Source organism: Filicampus tigris, chromosome 21 (assembly GCF_054856515.1).
Source record: "Filicampus tigris isolate MCC_2025a chromosome 21, RoL_Ftig_1.0, whole genome shotgun sequence".
Lineage (NCBI taxonomy): Eukaryota > Metazoa > Chordata > Actinopteri > Syngnathiformes > Syngnathidae > Filicampus > Filicampus tigris.
The window spans coordinates 3719873-3738974 of NC_141237.1; the positions used below are offsets into that span (position 1 = coordinate 3719873).

The following is a 19102-nucleotide window of genomic DNA, read 5'->3' on the forward strand; positions in this document are numbered from 1 at the left end:
TGTTCCAATGCCACGAAAAAGGCATCGTTTTTTTTTTTTTAGTACAGATAGCAGGTGTCATATAATTTCGATTATTTAAAGGTATTGACTATCGATATCAGCCACCGATACTTAAGGCAAAAAAAAAAAGGGTAGTTTTACAGACCGATGAACCATTACGTGCATCGGAACGAAAGAGTTCTTTGTTCACAATTTTCTGTCGTCTTTGTGTTATTGATTATAATTTTTTTGTATCAAAAGTAAGTAGAGCGAATACTCATCAATCTGGAAAAAATAGTGGTATGGAACATGCCTATTTTTTTTTTTTAAATAAGCAAATCCACCGTACTTTATGTTACGCGAACACATATGAAATAGAAAGTACCATCGTTAATAAAAAAGTTTGCGCCTCGGGAGAATTGAATGGGCGCCGTGCTGCCTATTTGCACCTTGGCCACCAGGGAGCGGCATATCCTCAAATCGATCCAAATTCCCCGGCGCTACGCCTCTCCGTCCGTAAACTCGGAAAACCTGCGCCTCGTTCTTCCTGCAGCCCACCGTGCACTTTGCCGAGGAGCCCATCATCCGCCGCGGGCGGGAGGACGACGCGGAGGAAGACGGCGGCGAGAGGAGCGACGAGGACGACGGGGACGAGGGCGACAGGCCGGCCGAGCGGCAGCGGCTCATCCGGAAGGACACGCCGCACTACAAGAAGCACTTCAAGATCAACAAGCTGCCCAAGCCGGAGACGGTGGCGGCCCTGCTGCAGGGCTTCAACCCCGACGGCCTGGCCCCGCCCGCCGAGGACGAGCGGGACGGCCGCCACGAGGACGACGACGACGACGACGAGGAGGAGGAGGAGGACGAGGGCGCGCCGGAGATGGAAGACAGCCGATATCACGTCAACTGCAGTCAAGTCAAGGTAGGATGACATCATATTTGTTTGCCAACTATCCAAATCCTCCCATGTCGGGAGTCACCGCAAATGATATGGGAGCCCCCAACCCGGCCGTCCGTCCCCGAGCCGCTTCAGGCCGAGTCTTTTTGCTGACTAAACTTTTCAGCGTCCGCGCCAGCGGCCGCGGCTTCTTAACCAATGGCGTCACTTCACCGCGCTTTGTATGTTGCGTGTGCGTGTGTGTCCAACAAAGTCACATGAGCAACAGTTTGCCGGATTTCCGCTGATTTTTCACGTTCCTCAAATTGGTGATCAATCAGCGTGTTTGCAGAGCTGCAATCTTTCTGTCATTGAGTTTGCCTTTTTTTTTTTTTTTTGTGTGGAAATTCCGTCAGGCAATTTCAAAGTTTCCTATTTTCGGGGAAAATTGGTACCGAATTTCTACAAAAGTAGTGCTTTGCCGCCACCTTGTGGTGCGCGTTGACGGTTATCAATTCATTTTGGAGGGGTTCAGTGACAGGGCTCAGTTCTTATCTCCATGGAAGTTTTTCCCCAAAAATAAATACTCATAATAATAGAATGCAGTTAAGAAAAAAAAAAAAAAAAAAAAAAAAAGGGGGACTCGATTCAAGCTGCGGCATCCGATTGATGAGACGTCAGAGCTTTTTCAATTGAAATGAATTTCTATTGTGTCTGTTCTTGTGGTTCTTGTGTGTGTGAAATGAGAGTTTGCTGATTGATTGCAAAGGATGCGTGTCAGGCACACGCCGAGATGAGAACCGCTTTCCGATTTTTTTTTTTCCTCAGTTGCCGCTAAAGCCGTTGTTGGGCGCCTCCCCGCATTCCCGAACGGAAGCTTTATTTATTTATTTATTTATTTTTTTCCGTTGGGCCTCCTCTTGCCCGCTTTTGCTTTTTCTCGGTCTCTGACTTGTGGTGGCTGGGACGCTGCGAGCGCGCTTTGGCGCCGCAGTCTCCTAAAAAGTGTCAAGGACTCCTCCTTTTTTTTTTTTTTTTAATTTTGATTCAGCTTTTGGGAGTGAGTGCGAGCCTTTTTTTGTCTTTTTGGGGGGCCTAACTAATCCGCATGCTTGTCGCTGGTTCCTGTCCCTAACAGGGGGTGTCATTTGATCAAGTCAATAATCTGCTGATTGAACCTGCTCGAATTGAGGAGGAAGAGGTCTGTAACCTTCGCTTTCCCGTCTACTCTTTTGTCTCACTCCTTTGCCGCCGAAAATCCGGGTCGCCATCAAAGCCGATCACGTCGCCGGACGACCCCCGAGTGTGGCAGAACCTGAATGCGGAGGAAGTGATTTTTGGTTCGCCATTTTTTGTGTTGTATTGTTGAAAAAAAAAAAAAATAATAAGAGAAAAATAAACATTTGACGGATTAGATTGCCCTTCAAAAAAAACGGGATTCTACGTGCAGCTTCACGTTCTGCCACCTCCCCTGCCGTCTTTCCTGCTCCGCTGCTTTGCTTGGCTTGTCGACAGCTTGCTCGGCCCCGCAAACGGACGACCCGGTCGGGGCGTCGCCGATTTTGTTTTTGTCTTAGATAGTCACACTGAAGCACAACAACAGCCCCCCCCCCCCCCCCCCCTCTCGGATGAATGCAGACTTCCTCTTGAATCGAATGATTAGAGTAAAAATGTGTCTCACTGTGTGTCTTTAGTGTCTCGTTGTTTTGGTTTTTGGATATGTCGAATGGATTTTCACAGCATGGTTCTTTTATTCTTTTTTTTTTTTTTTTTTTTTTTTTTTTAGTCTTAGAACACGCTTTTCTTGACTCCTTCTTTACGCTCTTCCTATTTATGCATGGCTTGTGAAAATACATGGTTAGGTTTTTATATTTACACTACTCACAAAAAAAAAAGAAGGATATCAGGCTTTGCGGTGACTTTCTAGAATCAACCTAAAATGCGCTATAATCGTGACAGGTGAACTCAATTTGACCTTTTCTAAACTTGTCAACACTGCTAGGGATGTAACGATTCACTCAAGCCCCGATTCGATTTTCAGTTCTGCACATTCAAAATGTGGAATGGGAAGACATCATTTTGTAGATGAAGTTAATCAACTCAATGTTCGATTAATCGAATCGATTAATCGGGGCGAATCGATTTTCAATGAATTGTTACATCCCTAGTCAACAGCCAATTTTTCAGTACTTTTTGCAAAAAATACTTAATTGACAACAGGCGTCATCAGTCGAAAGGAACAGAAGTGGATGGAAATCTATTTATTTTTGTCATTTTTTAAATTTTTTTTTTCGGAAGTTAAATATTTAATACGGACCAAGTATTATAAAATAGTTAAATATTGTACCTGAAGTTCAGAAGGGGAACAAAACGGAAGTCTTTTTTTTTTTTCTATTATTTAATCGGCCGATTAATCGGTTGTCCGCATTTTTTTTTTCCCTGTCAAATATCGGAATTGTCATCTGCCTTAAAAAAAAAAAATCCATATCGGTCGGGCCATCCATCAAATGTGTTGTGAACCCTTGCCATTCGGCGTGTTGCAAAAAACGACTGACACATTGAAATTTCACCCAAAAACGAACGGAATGTCCCCAAACTTTTTGTGAGTAGTGCATGTCACAATTTTGACTCCTTGATATCACGCACACGAATCCCTCTGACGAGAGCTTCCAAAAGCGCAGACGGTCGCGCTTGTGTCCGGAGTCGAAAGGCTTTGATCTGAATCTAATCACCTCGCAGCACACCTTAACCATCCTGCGGCAAAGCGGCGGCCTCGGCATCAGCATCGCCGGCGGCAAAGGCTCCACGCCGTATAAGGGGGACGACGAGGTCAGACCAACTTGCCCGACAGTTCGCACCAGTGGGCGCTGCCGATGTATTTAATGTCATTTTCCCTTTGGCTTCAGGGGATCTTCATCTCCAGAGTTTCCGAAGAAGGTCCGGCGGCCAGAGCAGGAGTGAAAGTGGGAGACAAGCTGCTAGAGGTATAACAGTGCACGACATTCATTAATACGGCGCTTAAAATACGGCGACAACCACTTAGATAATGCTTTGATTAAAATGTGTCATGTATGTACCTAAATGTTTAAAAGCAAAAAGTTCTCAAGTTAAATACGACTGAACCGAACTGTAGAACGATCCATCGAAAATCGATTTTAGCATCTATTCGTCCCGATTAATCGATTTGATTATGGAAAATCGGGTTGATTAACTTCACCTAGAAAATGATGTTTTGAAACGTTTTTTCGTTCCCGATGCATAGCACGTTTTGAACGTGTGGATCAAGTTAAGCTTTAGCAAAAAAATCGAATCGAAAATCGGGAACTGAAAATCGAATCGAATCGAGGCTTGAGTGAATCGTTACATCCCTCGTAGCTAAAGATAAAAAAAAAAAGTCTTCAAGGCGAAAATGTGTCACTTTTCCGAACTTTCCAGGTGAACGGCGTGGACCTCCACGAGGCCGAGCACCACGCGGCCGTGGAGGCCCTGCGCGGCTCCGGCGCCGCCGTCTCCATGACGGTGCTTCGCGAGCGCATGGTGGAGCCGGAGAACGCCATCACCACCACGCCGCTCAGACCCGAGGACGACTACTTCCCGCGGGAGAGGCGGAGCAGCGGGCTGGCCTTCGGCGGCGAGGGCGGCCACGGGCAGGGGGCCGGGTTAGGACCCCTGCAGCGCCTCTCGGCCTGCCTGGTGCGCAACGACAGGGGGCTGGGCTTCAGCATCGCCGGGGGGAAGGGATCCACGCCGTACCGCACCGGCGACACGGTGAGACTCTCGGATTGTCTTTACGACTGACCTCGATTCTGCCGTGTGTCTGCCGCCCTTTATTGGGGGAAGGGAATAATCGGAAAAAATCGGACAAAATCGGACAATCTTGAGCGAAACGCTTCAGTTTGTGTCGATCGTGGGTCGTTGGGAAGGCCGGGTCACTCACACACCCCCCCCAAAAAAAGAAAAAAAAATTGAGCCGCTCCACTTCTGCCCACGGCGTTACTCGGCCGTCGCCAGGGAGACGGAGATATGAATAGCGAGCCCCGGACACATGATAGGTTCACCGTAAACGGACGGGGTAGTCGAGGCGTTTCTGGGGGCCAGCCAGTGTTCAAACTCAAGCAAGAGAGACAGCGTTTCGGATTGGAGGCGAGTCCGGCTGCAAGTGCAAAAAAAAAAAGTCTTTTTTTTTTTTTGGGGGGGGGGGGAGGTACGACTGTGAACTGTGTTGACAGACTTTCTTTCGCTCGGGTTTCATCACATTCGATTGGACGATTGTTCAAGGTGCTCAGTCTGGCCAGCTCAATCTGCCGAGGACGCGGCGGCACTTATTCAATGACATGCGCTTGTCTTGCTTTTAGGGGATCTACATCTCTCGCATCGCAGAGGGGGGAGCCGCCCACCGAGACAGCACGCTTCGGATCGGCGACCGGGTCATCTCTGTGAGTCGTCGTAGCAACTTTTGCAAGGCTTTGCTCTTGCTTTATTTTCACCCCGTCTCACTTTTCTTGCTTTATGGGCTAGTTTTGTTTGGTACAACCTTTTGGGCTACCTACACCAATTTTATTTTAACCCGCGTTAGGGCTGTGCAATTAATCGAAATTCAATTCATTACAATTAAGCATTATTACTCGCCACGATTACAAAATTGGCACAATCGTAAAGAAACGATTATTCAAATGCATTTATATCCAACGCAGTTTGTCTACGCAAGGAAATCATACTTGAATTGATACATTTGCACCTTTTTTATTTTATAATAACTCATTTGATTTGGTCCAAAAGGAGCTTACATAGTGTTTCCAAAAAAAAAAAAAAAAAACGTCTTTATATTTTTTTACATTTAAACATTTTCTTGAGTTGAACAAAAAAAATGATCGTTTGAATAATTTCAATTATTACCAAAATAATCATGATTAATATTTTTTTCATAATCGAGCAGCTCTAACCTGTGTAGTGGTGTTTTTTTTTTTTTTTTTTTTTTAATTTTAGGATGGTCTTAGTATAACCTTCCTAAAACCTTTGTAACTTTCCAGGGGCTTACGGTTGCCTTATTTTTAATCCGCCCAACTTTTTTTTTTTTTTTTTTTTTTTTTTTACAGCGGTCATTTTCAACATTCCAAACATTTTGGGGTTTTACAGAAGTTTTATTTTTACCTGGTTTTGTCTCTTTTTTGCAACTTTCACAGACAAACGGCACGCAGCCTAACTCCTCCCACTTGACACTAGTCCTCTTATTTCGAGCACTTTTGCGAGTGAGGTTTTGAGCGTTCCGGGGCGGGCAAGAGTATTTGGCTCCTCCCCGGGCTTTATCTCCTTCCTTCCTCCGGCACTTTCCACTTTCATTCCTCCCTTTCGCTGCACGCTCACTGTCGCGTCACCTGCCTTGCGTGGCGGCGGCGGCGGCGGCGGGCGTGGTGTCGGCGCGGCGGCCGACGGTAAGCGGCGATACTGTCGGGCCAGCGCTGACCTCTGCTTGTCTGCTGAAAGCTTAGCGGCCCGGTATTTGAACCCATTCAGTGTACTCTAACCAACTGCGCCGCTTGCCTTTGTTGACGTAAAAAGCAAAATCGTTTGGAGTCAGGACACTCCCACTTGTGTTTTTAAACCAATGAAGGCACACCGGCGAGGAAGTCAATTTGTATTTGTGCATATTTTAGTCAAGTTGTGAAAGTCAGGCTCCTGCATGCTGGCTGTCTACCTGCTTTTCTTTTGAGCCTTTTTTTTTTCTGAGTAAAAAAAAACCCCACACAAAATGTTTTCAATAGGGATGTACCGATTAATCGAAAATGGATTTCAAATCGATTCGATTAATCGAAAATCGATGAAATGACTTTTTTTTTTCTTCTTTTCTATCCAGATTTTGAATGTGTAGATGAAGTTATGCGCCAAATATTGCGTGCCGCGTTTGTGGATGGCCGCAGAGTGCACAGTAGCAATTTAAAAAAAAAAAAAAAAAAAAATGGAATCGAAAATCGGGAAATGAAAATCGAATCGGGGCTTGAGTGAATCGCCGCATCCCTAGTTTTCAAAATTCAATCGCCCATTTAACGCCGCCCCCCAGTCAAAGTTTACTGTCAAACTAAACATCAAACGAAAGAGAAGTCATCTTGAAAACAATCAATGGATGTTGCCCGGAGAAGGGCGCCCTAGCTTATCATCATGGAAAATTCCACCACACTCTAGAAGGAGCGGCACGATGAATCGGAAGGCCGGCGACATCCTTTTGAATGGTGTCATGACCTTGTTTTGATTAAGTCCAAGCATATAGAGCGCGATTGAAAAGCAAGCAAACGAGCACCAAACTGCGGTTGTTTGTCACTGTAAATCCAGATCAATGGTGTAGACATGACAGAGGCCAGACATGACCAGGCAGTAGCGCTCCTTACCGGCACCTCGCCCACCATCGCCCTCCTGGTGGAGCGAGACCCCAACGCCCCGCGCTCGCCGGGCCCGTCCCGGCAGCGGGCCCACTCCCCGCCGCCCCCGGAGCCCTCCGACTCTCCCGACCAGGACGAAGAGGGCCCGCAGGGCAACCACCTGGGCCGGATGGACGACGAGTACCCCATCGAGGTGAGGGGGCGGGGCCGCCACAACGGCTGCCGCCAAATACCGATTAGCTCCTTAATAGCTTTTTTTTTCTATTTGGCTTCTTCGTGACACTTGCTGCTGTCCAGCCGGAAAGAGGATGGTGCATGGTATGAAAATGAATCGTGTCATGAATCGGTGATTCCCAACCGGATTATTCAATTTCACCTAATTGGTCCCCCCAAAAAATTTTTCGACGATGATTTAATGTGTACTTTTTTTTTATATGGTTGGCGTAACATGAGATTTGTTTTTTTTTTTTGTTTTTTTCCGAATGTGAAACATGGCTGTCAAGCGGAAACCCGCTGTGTCCAAATATGGTCGGTCTCATCTTTTTTCATAACGTGAATGGACACTATTGGTCGCCAGGTCATCTGTTATTCTTACACATTATTAACACATTTGAAGTGTTTAAAGAACAAATCTAGTCAGCAATGGTATATGATGGTGATATCACGTATGGTACCAACTTTGGTAACTCAAGATGGGTTTTTTTTGTTGTTTTTTTTGGGGGGGATTAACTGAAAAGCAGGGATTTAAAAAAAAATCCGAGGGTCCCGCCTGACAGTGACTAAACTGTGCTTTGTCTTTATGAAGGTTGGGAAACATTGGAAATAAATATTGCAGCCCGATAACTAGAAACTTCTAAAGCGGGGTACATGCAGCATACAAGTGTTTAACATCTTATCTATTTTTTTTTTTTTAAAGTTAGTTACTTCTCCAATCGTGTGTAGCGCCACCACACACATGTATAACAATGTCCGGCGTAGTACCAACACTGACCTGTGAGAGGCAGCGTGGAGCCAAAAGGCAAGAAGCGGCACTAAAAGACGCTAGGCTAACTGTTAGCTTATCTGCTAACTACATTTTGACACCACTTTTGATCACAAGGGAGGCCAAAGTATGTGTGCACCCCGCTTTAGCACAAACAGTAGAAAACAACCCACGATAGAATCCTTTAAATCCTCTAGTAAACTTTTGGATATAAATAATAATAATAATAATAATAATAATAATGCTACTAAATGATCCGCTTTGCCAGGAAGTGACGCTGGTCAAATCGGGCGGTCCCCTCGGCCTGAGCATCGTCGGGGGCAGCGACCACGCCAGCCACCCCTTCGGCGTCAACGAACCGGGGGTGTTCATCTCAAAGGTGAACTTTCCCCCCCCCCCCTCACATTCCAAAAATCATGTAACATTTGAAGTCTCCAAATTGCCCATCGCTGTGAATGTTAGCGCGGTTGGCTCCTTGCTAAGATTGAGTCCCACCCCCCCCCCCCCCCCCGCCCCGCGCCCAGGTGATCCCTCACGGTTTGGCGTGCGAAAGCGGCTTGCGCGTGGGCGACCGCATCCTCGAGGTGAACGCCATCGACCTGCGGCACGCCACGCACCAGGAAGCCGTGCGGGCGCTGCTGGCCAACAAGCAGGAGATCCGCATGCTGGTGCGCAGGGATCCCTCGCCGCCCGGGATGCAGGTCAGTCTCGCCGCCGTCGACTCGGACCAAAGCGGAGTGTCGGCGGGGATGCTGATGGCAAGTGGTTTGTGTGCCCCCCCCCCGTAGGAAATTGTGATCCATAAGCAGCCGGGAGAGAAATTGGGGATCAGTATACGCGGGGGAGCGAAAGGCCACGCGGGAAATCCTTTGGACTCCACCGATGAGGGCATCTTCATATCCAAGGTAGCAGTTGGTCAATGTGGCTAGCTTGGGCTAGCACTAGCGTTAGCCACCGCCCCTCGGTTGTCGCGGCTACGCACATTCTGGGCTAGCAATGCGAAGCAGGATTTGGTTTGGAATCTTCAATTCTATCGATTTGTGTTTTGCGTTCATTTGGGTGACTTTTGATTTGTACTTTTCAATGTCGCATTTGACACCTGGGTGTCAAATTTGAATCTTGAGTTTTGTGTGTTAAAATGAGAATTTGACTGAAGGGTTTCAAATTTGAATCTTGAATTTCAATTTTTTTTTAAATGATTTTTTAAAAATTTAAATGGAAATGTGAATTTGGAAATTGGAAATTTCAAACTTGCATCCTTTAATTTGAATATGAGAGAATTTCAAAATAAGTTTTTCTGTTCGTTAGAACACAAATTTGAAAGTTGAATTTTAAATGTGACTTTCAAATTATAACATTGAGTTTTTACATTTTGGATGTCAAATTTGTGCCTTAAATGTCAATTTTGAATTTGACTTGGATGTGGATTTTGAGCTTGGATATTGGACTTTGGAATTAAAAAATTTTTTTAATTTGGAAATGGAATGTGATTTTTTTTTTTTTCTAAGTGTATTTGGATTTTGAGCTTGGATATTAGACTTTGGAATTCGATTTTTTTCAATTTGCAAATTGAATGTGATTTTTATTTATTTATTTATTTATTTATTTTTGAGTGTATTTGGATTTTGAGCTTGGATATTGGACTTTGGAATTTGATTTTTTTTAATTTGCAAATTGAATGTGATTTTTATTTATTTGTTTTTTTTTGAGTGTATTTGGATTTTGAGCTTGGATATTGGACTTTGGAATTTGATTTTTTTTTAATTTGCAAATTGAATGTGATTTTTATTTATTTGTTTTTTTTTGAGTGTATTTGGATTTTGAGCTTGGATATTGGACTTTGGAATTCGATTTTTTTTAATTTGCAAATGGAATGTGATTTTTTTTTTAAGTGTATTTGGATTTTGAGCTTGGATATTGGACTTTGGAATTTGATTTTTTTTAATTTGCAAATTGAATGTGATTTTTATTTATTTGTTTTTTTTGAGTGTATTTGGATTTTGAGCTTGGATATTGGACTTTGGAATTCGATTTTTTTTGGGGGTTTTTTTTGGAGTGTATTTGGATGTTGAGCTTGGATATTGGACTTTGGAATTTGATTTTTTTTTAAATTGGAAATGGAATTTGATTTTTTTTAATTTTTTTTTTTGAGTGTATTTGGATTTTGAGCTTGGATATTGTACTATGGAATTCGATTTTTTTAAAATTGGAAATGGAATGTGTTTTTTTTTTTTTTTTTTTTTTTTGTGTATACCCGACCCATATTCCGTCTCCTTTCAAAACCAGGTGAGCTCAAGCGGGGCGGCCGCCCGCGACAGCCGCTTGCAGGTGGGCATGCGCATCCTGGAGGTGAACAACCACAGCCTGCTGGGCATGACGCACACGGAGGCCGTGCGAGTGCTGCGGGCCGTGGGCGACTCGCTGCTCATGCTGGTGTGCGACGGCTTCGACCCTCGCAAAGTGCCCGCGCCGGAGGCCAATCCCAACGAGGAGCCTTATGTTCGTACAAAAGCCTCCGCGGTTGACCCGGCCCGTGAGAACGCGCCGGCTCGACTAAAATATGTTTCCCCCAGGCGTCCCCCGGCGTCATCGCCAACCCTTTTGCCTCGGGCATCGTCCGGAAGAACAGTTTGGAGAGCATCTCTTCCATAGACAGAGACCTGAGCCCCGAAGAGATGGACATCATGCAAAAGGTACAATTTCGCCGCATCGTCCGAAAATTATTTCATTCAAATTTGACCCTGGCTGAAATAAATTTGTCAGCAAAGTTCAGCGAGATCATCGTTATTTCAGTTTATATCTTTGTTTGTTTGTTTTTTTGGAATATTGGCCTTGAGTCGTGAGATTTGTTTAAATTAAGTCAAGCGATTCCGATTTTTTTGAACTAATTAATCGCAAAAAATGGCCATCGTTGATCGCGATTAATCGCATTTATCAACGACAATTTTTTTTTATGGAGCTTGGAACCGATATTTATATTTTATATTCTTGGAATCAATGTGGGTGGGGATACAAATATATTTCGACAACAGTTGAACGACACGCCAAAGACGTACGGCTAATATGCTATTTGAATTTGGCTGTGCAAAGTTTGCAAATTATTTTGGATTTATTATTTTGAAGTAAAACGATGTAAAAGTCCGTCTTTGCGACAGTGACCCTCCTCTAAGTTTGTCTGCTACAGGAAGTAAATAAAGCGGAGTTAACTGAGTTAATTTTTTTTTTTTTTTAGTGCGTTATAAAATTTAAATTAATCTCTATAGTTAATGCTTTAATTTTGACATCGCTAGTTGAAAGCGGAAGTCAACCCAAACATTTTTTATCAATAATATGTTCCAAGCAGACCCACTAGTTGAAACGGGGCATTCTGATCAATTTTGCGTTTGTGGGATAAGTGTTAATCCACTCCTTTTTAGCCATGTCTGGGGGCGGCCATTTTGTCACTTCTGTCGACTGAAAATGACATCGCAACCGCTCACGTCGCCCAATCGCGGCTGACCTGTTTTCTGAATCTGAGCCGCGATTGATCGTTGTGAGCGGTTGCGATGTCATTTTAAGTCGACAGAAGTGACAAAATGGCCGCCCCCAGAGATGGCTCAAAACGAGCGGATTAGCTCATATTCCACAAACGCAAAATGAATCAGAACGCCGTGTTTCAACTAGTGGGCCTGCTGGGAACATATTCTTAAAAAAAAGATGTTTGGGTTGACTCCCACTTTAAATATGCGCCATCACAAGTTGTTTGGGGAAAGCAGGAAGTCATTAGCATGCATCGCGCGCGGCGACTTTGCCGGTATTTCTTTTTTTTTTTTGCCAGTCATCAACATACCGGGAATGGCTTTTGCCGCGGCCAAGTTGGAGACCGTGAATCAAATGTTTTTGTTCAGCGCTTTTTTGTGCCGGCGCCACGGCAGCAATTCGGCCTTAGCGCCCAGTTTTACCGCCCCCCGCGCTCATGCATCAGAGCACTCGAAAGCGCCAGCGCGGCGGCCGTTGATTTAGCCGAGTGAAGGCGTGTAGAATGGAACGGAGCCGGCGGGCGCTAAGGAGGCCGACTCTCGCTCTTCTCCAGGAGTCTGAGATGGTGAGGGAGACGTCGCAGTGGGAGAAGGAAGAGATGGAGAAAGTGGTGAGTTGATCACAAATTTCGCCGACAATGTGATTGAAAAGGAATTTCCCCCTTTTTTTTTTTTTTTTTGGAAATACTTACTGTGTAAGCTAGTTTTGTTCCGTAGTGTTTGAGGGTTTCGGTGACTGCGCTTCCTCAATTCATGGAGAGTTTACCGCGAGGAAATTCTCAAATGAGTGGAGTCATTTTATGTCATTTTGCTCGGTTTGCAAGGTTTCAAAATGTCCGACATTTTCCATGAGGCAAATTAAAGGCGAATTTATAGGTAATCGAAAAACGCGTATTTTTTATTTTTTTTTTCAAAATACGACATCTGCAATTTTAAACTAATGATCGGATTCATCGATTACGAAAATAATCGTTGGTCGCTGCCCTCATTTTGAATGAGTCCTCATCACAATACACTGAAACAAATGAGAAAAAAAATGACAATACGCATCTAAATTTCCCGAAAGTATTTTGAAATAACTGTCGGCTTGTTTGTCAGCGAACGCCCGCGTTACCTCGCCTGAGACCCTCGCATGCTTTTTCTGCTCCCCCAAGTGAACGAATGATTCTCTACTTTTCTCTCCTCTCTTTTTCCTCTCCCGCTCTGTCCTTTTGGGTCGTGCGTGAAATCCTCCCATCGCTCCATCTGTGCCGCCGCTTTTTTTTTTTTTTTTGTCTTGCTTTCGCTATCATTTCACCTCCCATCAAACGCGTGCGTGCGTGTGTGTGCGTGTGTACTTCCTCCTTCCGCACTGTCCCCCCCCCCCCCCCCCCCTGCCTGTCCGGGGTCGAAGGAGCGTATGCGCTTGGAGCGAGAGGAGGCAACTCGCCTGCTTGAAGAGGAGACCGAGGTGAGACAATCGCGGACCGTGCTTGGAGATTAGCACGCTAACGCTCCCCGCCCCTCCCCTCCCTGAAATTACAATATTCGTTGTGGAAAGGCTGAGCCAAGGCAAAGCATTTTAACGTCAAAATATTCAGCTCATTCATCCAGAATTCTTCTATATTATTTGTATTTTCTCAATATTTTTCCCAGGGCTGGACCGATTATCGGCGCCGATATTCTGCGTTTTGACAAATATCGGCATCGGCCCTTTTAAAACATCTGATGCCCGATAATAAATCAATTTAAAAAGTGTGTCGGAATCAAAACATAGATATGTGAAAGTTTGATTTTTTTTAATTTACTGTCGACAAGTGTTTTCATTTCACCTTTTAAGACATTCTGGGTGCCCCCTAAATTTTTTGTTAGAATTTGACAACAAAGATGTATACTGTCAAAAATGTATCGCAATAATAATAATAATACAAAAAAAAAAAATCTACATGAAGCAAATGTGAAAAATTGCTCAATAAACAATTGCTTAAAGACGTTTCAACAAAGTTAAGATTTTTTTTTTTTTCTCCTTTTTTAGATTTTGATGCCATTTACGAAAGATTAATATCGGCTCCAAATATCGGTTATCGGCCGCCTAGACTGCTAATAATCGGTATCTGTAAAAAAAAAAATCTCAAATCTGACATTTTTTCCGATTCAATGTTCAGCCTTTATTTTTTTTGTGTGTGTATTTTTTTTATTTTTTTATTTTTTTTTTTTTTCTTGAATATGTTGTTGTCTTTAGAACATGGGCACTGGACCTTTAAAACTGGACTACAAAACGCTGGCAGCGCTGCCCACCGCCAGCCTCCAGAAGATCAACAGGGTAAGTTCAACCTTCCTCAAGGAAGCCCTCGCGTTTACATCCCGTCCTCTTGAACCCGCCATTTGCTCCGTACGCCCCTCCCCCCCCGTTCCCCCCCCCCCCCCCCTCAACATGGCCGACCTTGGACCTAGCGTGCTCGTTCCAAGGACACGTGCCCCTTTCTGGAGGATGAATAAAAACAAAGCACGCGGTGGTGCTGTTTTGCATGCGTGTGTGTGTGCGTGACACGGAGAGGTGGACAGCTGCCCCCCTCTTGTGATATTTTAAACCTGCATCTGGCGCTGAAGTGGACACAGGCCACTTTGGGTGGGGGGTGGGGTAGGGGGGGGGTGGAAGGGCAGACAGTTGGGGAAGGGTGTTGTCCCGCAAGGGTTTTTTCGCTTTGACTTCCAAGAAGGCGACTTACTTTTGACTTGGACGCTGCAGCCCAACACTCGAGGTAGGAAAATGACATTTGGAGGCCGGTGGCATTTTTTGTTATTTTCTAGAAATGGAAGCAGTTCATTCTCAGATTTTCGAGTTGAGTTTTTTTTTTTTCATGAGAGTTTTTCTTTTATGTTTTCAGAGCCGGTTTGTTCATTCTTTTATTCGTTTCAGTATGAGTTTTATTTGCCGAGTGCTAGATTTAAAAAAAAAAAAAAAAAAAAGTAACAAGTATTGGCCATTATAGTTAGTTTTACTAAACTACAAAAATGTAGTTTCGGTCACTTAGCTTTTTTTTTTTTTTTTTTTGCCTAAAACACTCGCTTTTATTTATTTAATCTTGCTTACGGAAATGTGTTGCTCATTCCATCGACTGAAATAACTGTGGTAAGATGTCGTAAAAATACAAAATCCTAACACGGAATTACGATGCTCGGCGTCAACACAATGAGCACAAAGGAGCTGCCGTGGGCCACCGCTCACACCGGGACGCTCTCGTGCCAACCCCTACGGGCCCCGCCTCTTTAAGGACCTCTCCTGAATGTGTTCAGGAGAGGTCAATCTCATTTAAAAAAAAATATATATATATATATATATTTTTTTTTTTAAATTACTGTCGTGCTAAATTTACATCGTGGCTCCTGCCCCCCGAGTCGCTCGCATCTCGGAAGGTGCCAAACTGTCTCGCCACTCTGATAAAACTGCTTATTTTAGGCACGTGTGCAAAGGGCCAGTCAATCTTAAAGTAAATCACTCCAAACAGTTCAAGGTGCGCCAATTTTCACTTCTCCTCCCAATTCACTTTCTCTTCCGTTTACTTGTTTTTAAGTCTTCCCTTTTGCTGTTTTTTTTTTTTTTTTTTTTTTTTTTTTTCCAATCCTTTCAACTGTCCATGTCCTCCCTCTGGCTTTCCTTTTCTCCCTGTTCAGTTCTCTCCTTCTCAAAGTCCAAGCACCCCCATGGAGCCCCCCCTGCAAGCCCAGTACGGCGCCCCCTTAGAGCCTCCGGGCCTCAGCCTTAGCCACGCCCCGAACCCCCGCGCGGACCCGCCGTCCTCCCCCAGCTCGCTCTCGTCCAAAGAAGGCAGCGCGGGCTCGACGGCAACTCTGAATTTGTCCGAGGGAGGTGAGGAGTCTCTGGTGGACTCGCAGCCCATCTGCTTCAACGACAACCCTTTTTTAGTGGCCAACCGCAAAGGCAAGGGTCTGCCGCCCGGCCAGCGGATCCTTTCGGGACCACCGGTGGGCTACGGGAAGCGGGGCCAACTTCAGCCTTGGTTGTTCAGCAAGGCAAGACCGGTGTGCCCCGGCCGAGTGTGCTGTGGAGCTGGCATGTTGTGTGACAATACGGTGACCCCCGCCCGCCTGTTTGTTGCCGGGGAGACGTTCCACGCGCACACCCGCCGATTGGTGACAATCCCGGATATAGAGAGGCCATGTTTTTTTTTTGTTTTGTTTTTATATATATAATTAGCATTTTGACTAGGGATTTAACGACGAATCGAAAATCGATTCTAAATCGATTCGCCTCGATTCATCGAAAAATCGAGTCGATTGGTCGAGAAAATGATGTCTCGAAACGTTTCTTTTTCGTTCAAGCTTCATTGCGTTTGCGCACAGATAGCCATTTTGATAAAAATGGAATCGAAAAGCGGGAACTGGAAATTGAATCGGGCCGTGAGTGAATCGTTACAGCCCAAATTTTGACAGAGGTTTTTCAGAGATCTTGTCACATTGCTAAGTCTAATTGGAATGGCCAACGTCAACCTGAGTACAACTCCCAAGAACATTGAAAATCCGACGATGGGTTCCAGATAAATTGAGTTTTTTGTGTTGGGAAAAATTTGCTTTTTTGTGGGTGGGGGCGGGGGGGGAATCTGGTCAGCAAAATGTTTCACTTGATTATTTCTCAACCTTTCTCCTCGACCCTTTCGTTTGGTCTGCCGCTTCTCCGATCGGCCCGCAAGTGTCGGTGAAAAATGTGTCAAACTGACACATGGAAGAGAATTACAAATTGTATATTTAGACCCCAATCCCATATCATTTCTTTACATACCGGTCTGCTAGCTTCATGCTAACGTGTAGCGCACAGCGCCCTAGACCGAGCGGCGGAAATCAACAACGCTCACAGGCGTATATTCTTTATCCTCCCGAGGGGCGGTGACTTAATTGTGGAAGTTGCCCGGTATGGGCGGCGGCATGCTTTGCCGTGAACTGATAATGACATTAAGAACAAAAATCTAGATGTAAAATCTCTTGATTCCGCGTGCTAAATTTTTTTTTTTTGTCTTCCAGACACCTTCATCCGATTACAGCAGAAGCGAGAGTCCAGTCAGAGACGCCTCCTACTCTCCGACCATCCAGCCGGTGAGCGTTTAACCACATCATTTGCATTCAGGTCACCTTTTTCTCAGGCATTTGGGTCCCTTCTTAACTTTGGCCCGCTTTCATCCTTGGAGCTCCGTTTGTGTGCTTGGCACCCGTCACGGAACCGCCCCCTCCCCCCCCCCTCACAATTCTCACATTTTCCTTCACAGGCGAGCATTCATTTCACCTCCACCCCCATCACTAAGGAGCACGCTTCATCCGCTGTGAGTGTCCGTTTTGCCACGTTTGCCACCCTCGAGTCCTGCCTGACGGCCGACCGTTCCTTTTTGATGTCTGCAGACACGACCCGGCGCCATCCTGCCCGCGGGGCGCGCGCGACCCGGCGCCTCCCCGGACGGCCTGGGCCCCGGCCCCTTTCAGCATGGCCCCCCTCCCTTCAACTCTCAGACCTCTGTAAGACCCCTCACCTCCACGTAGGGCCGCGCTCGAGCGGCCGGCGTTTGGCAAGCCGTCGGGGCATTTATCGCGCGGTCCCGACATGCGGCTCGAGGCCCCATGTGCGAGCGCGCTCTTTGTATTTGTACGACAATTTGCAACGTTAACAATCGTATTGAAATGCCGCTTGAGGCGAGCCGTATAGGAAGTAAGTAGGGATGTAACGATTGGGCGATTTAAAATGGATTCGCCCCGGTTAATCGGTTAGTCGATGTAATTAATCGAAAGTCGGTGCGGTTAGTCGATGCAATTAATCGAAAGTCCATTCGATCAATCGATGCAATGAATCGAAAATTGCTTCGCTTAATCGGAAAATCGAGTTGCGTGAAAGTGATGTCTTGGAACTTTTTTTCAATTTCAGAGCAAATGATGCGCTTGCGCCAAACATCGTTGCGTGTTGCGTTTGTGGACGGCCGCAGAACCACACTCGTGCACAGCGACTAGCACGGCAGCAATTTTTATTAATAACCGAATCGAAAAGAAATCGGGAACTGAAAATCGAATCGGGGCTTGAGTGAATCGTTACATCCCTAGAAACAAGTTATTAAAACTCACTTTTTGTTATTCATGCACAATAAGAGGTTAATACGATTGCATACCCAAAAAAAAAACAGTCACTGAATAAAACATCGGGGGGATTTATATCATAAAAAATCGTTCTAGTAGCGACTTGAATTGTCCTACAAAGAGTGTCCAAATACGGATTTCAACGCTCTAAGGACTTTCCATCCCTTCACCTCCTTTTGAGCCGAGGTGCAGGTCTTGTATAGTCGCGCAAAAATATTTGTACTCTAGAATCAAACCAAAGAAAAGGGGCACGACTCGATTCCGTATATGCCTTAATGCCTCCGATTTCTCATGTATGTCCAAAGTCTTCCCGCTTTGAGCTTTGCGAGCCCTACTGTCTTGTCTTTTCTCTGGCCTTCCTTCACGCGCACGCCCGGCCGCCATACTCCTCACCCGCCCACTCCTCACCGTCCACCCGGATCGGATTTTCATCGTCTACCCTCTCGTTTTGTCTGTCATCCCCATCGCCTCCTCTTCCTCCCCTCCTCGGCTCCTGGGCCATGACCGCCCCGCATTGCAGCCCCGCGCCCCCTCCCCCGCCTCGCACTACGACTTGCCCCTGAACGCCAAGCAGGCGTACAAGGCGTTCGCCGCCGTGCCTCGCTCGCTGGCGGCGCCGGAGCCGGAGCAGGTAGGCCCGAGTCGCCGCGGCAACGCATGCTGTGACCCGCCCGAGCCGTCCCGTCCCCTCGTGTTGCACGTGCACTGATATCCGTTTGCGTTCTGCACGTACGCTTACCTTCAAAAGGTTTGCGATTTGACGTGAAATGGAATGACGATGAACCGGAAATACTTCACGCACAATCACGCCGTGTTTTTTAGGTTCATCGTGACATTTCACTCGAAAGCTCAAACTTTTTTGTCAGTCGCTGTCCTCCGTCCTCTTTTTGTTGAGGACTGATGAATTTCTTTTCTTTGTCCATTAGGACTCGTACGGCGTGAGGAACAATTTCCACTCCAAGCAGCTTTCTCCAGAGGTAAGTCGATGCACAAGAACTTGGCCTGTCAAATTCTTCACCTGAGGCCAATTTTGCAGCCACGAAGTGAAGATTCTTCGCAATTCCAGTCAAATCTGTCGTCCGGGGAGCGTTCCAACCTTATTCCCTGTCTTGTTTTTAAAGAGACTTTCTGCATATTAGAGGGCACGCGACAAGTGTATTGTACGAATGTTGAAAGTCTGCAATTAACTCATTCACTGCCAAAGACGAATTTGTTCGTCTTTGCACATTGCAGCAATTCAGTGCCAGGATCTCATTTA

General features: G+C 45.6%; 1 protein-coding gene across 1 annotated transcript in view; it reads left to right on the forward strand.

Annotated features, from left to right (window-relative positions):
• Nucleotides 1-19102, forward strand: part of scrib (scribble planar cell polarity protein) — a 47557-nt gene that overhangs the window by 20256 nt on the left and 8199 nt on the right. Inside the window, 21 exon segments of the mRNA XM_086020640.1 lie at nt 533-901; nt 1995-2057; nt 3596-3685; nt 3763-3840; nt 4292-4624; nt 5212-5292; nt 7184-7423; nt 7528-7548; nt 8481-8591; nt 8737-8913; nt 9001-9117; nt 10499-10711; nt 10786-10905; nt 12285-12341; nt 13124-13180; nt 13952-14032; nt 16750-16821; nt 16992-17045; nt 17122-17235; nt 18365-18475; nt 18771-18821. Of these exon segments, the coding sequence (XP_085876766.1) occupies nt 533-901; nt 1995-2057; nt 3596-3685; nt 3763-3840; nt 4292-4624; nt 5212-5292; nt 7184-7423; nt 7528-7548; nt 8481-8591; nt 8737-8913; nt 9001-9117; nt 10499-10711; nt 10786-10905; nt 12285-12341; nt 13124-13180; nt 13952-14032; nt 16750-16821; nt 16992-17045; nt 17122-17235; nt 18365-18475; nt 18771-18821 (2610 nt within the window).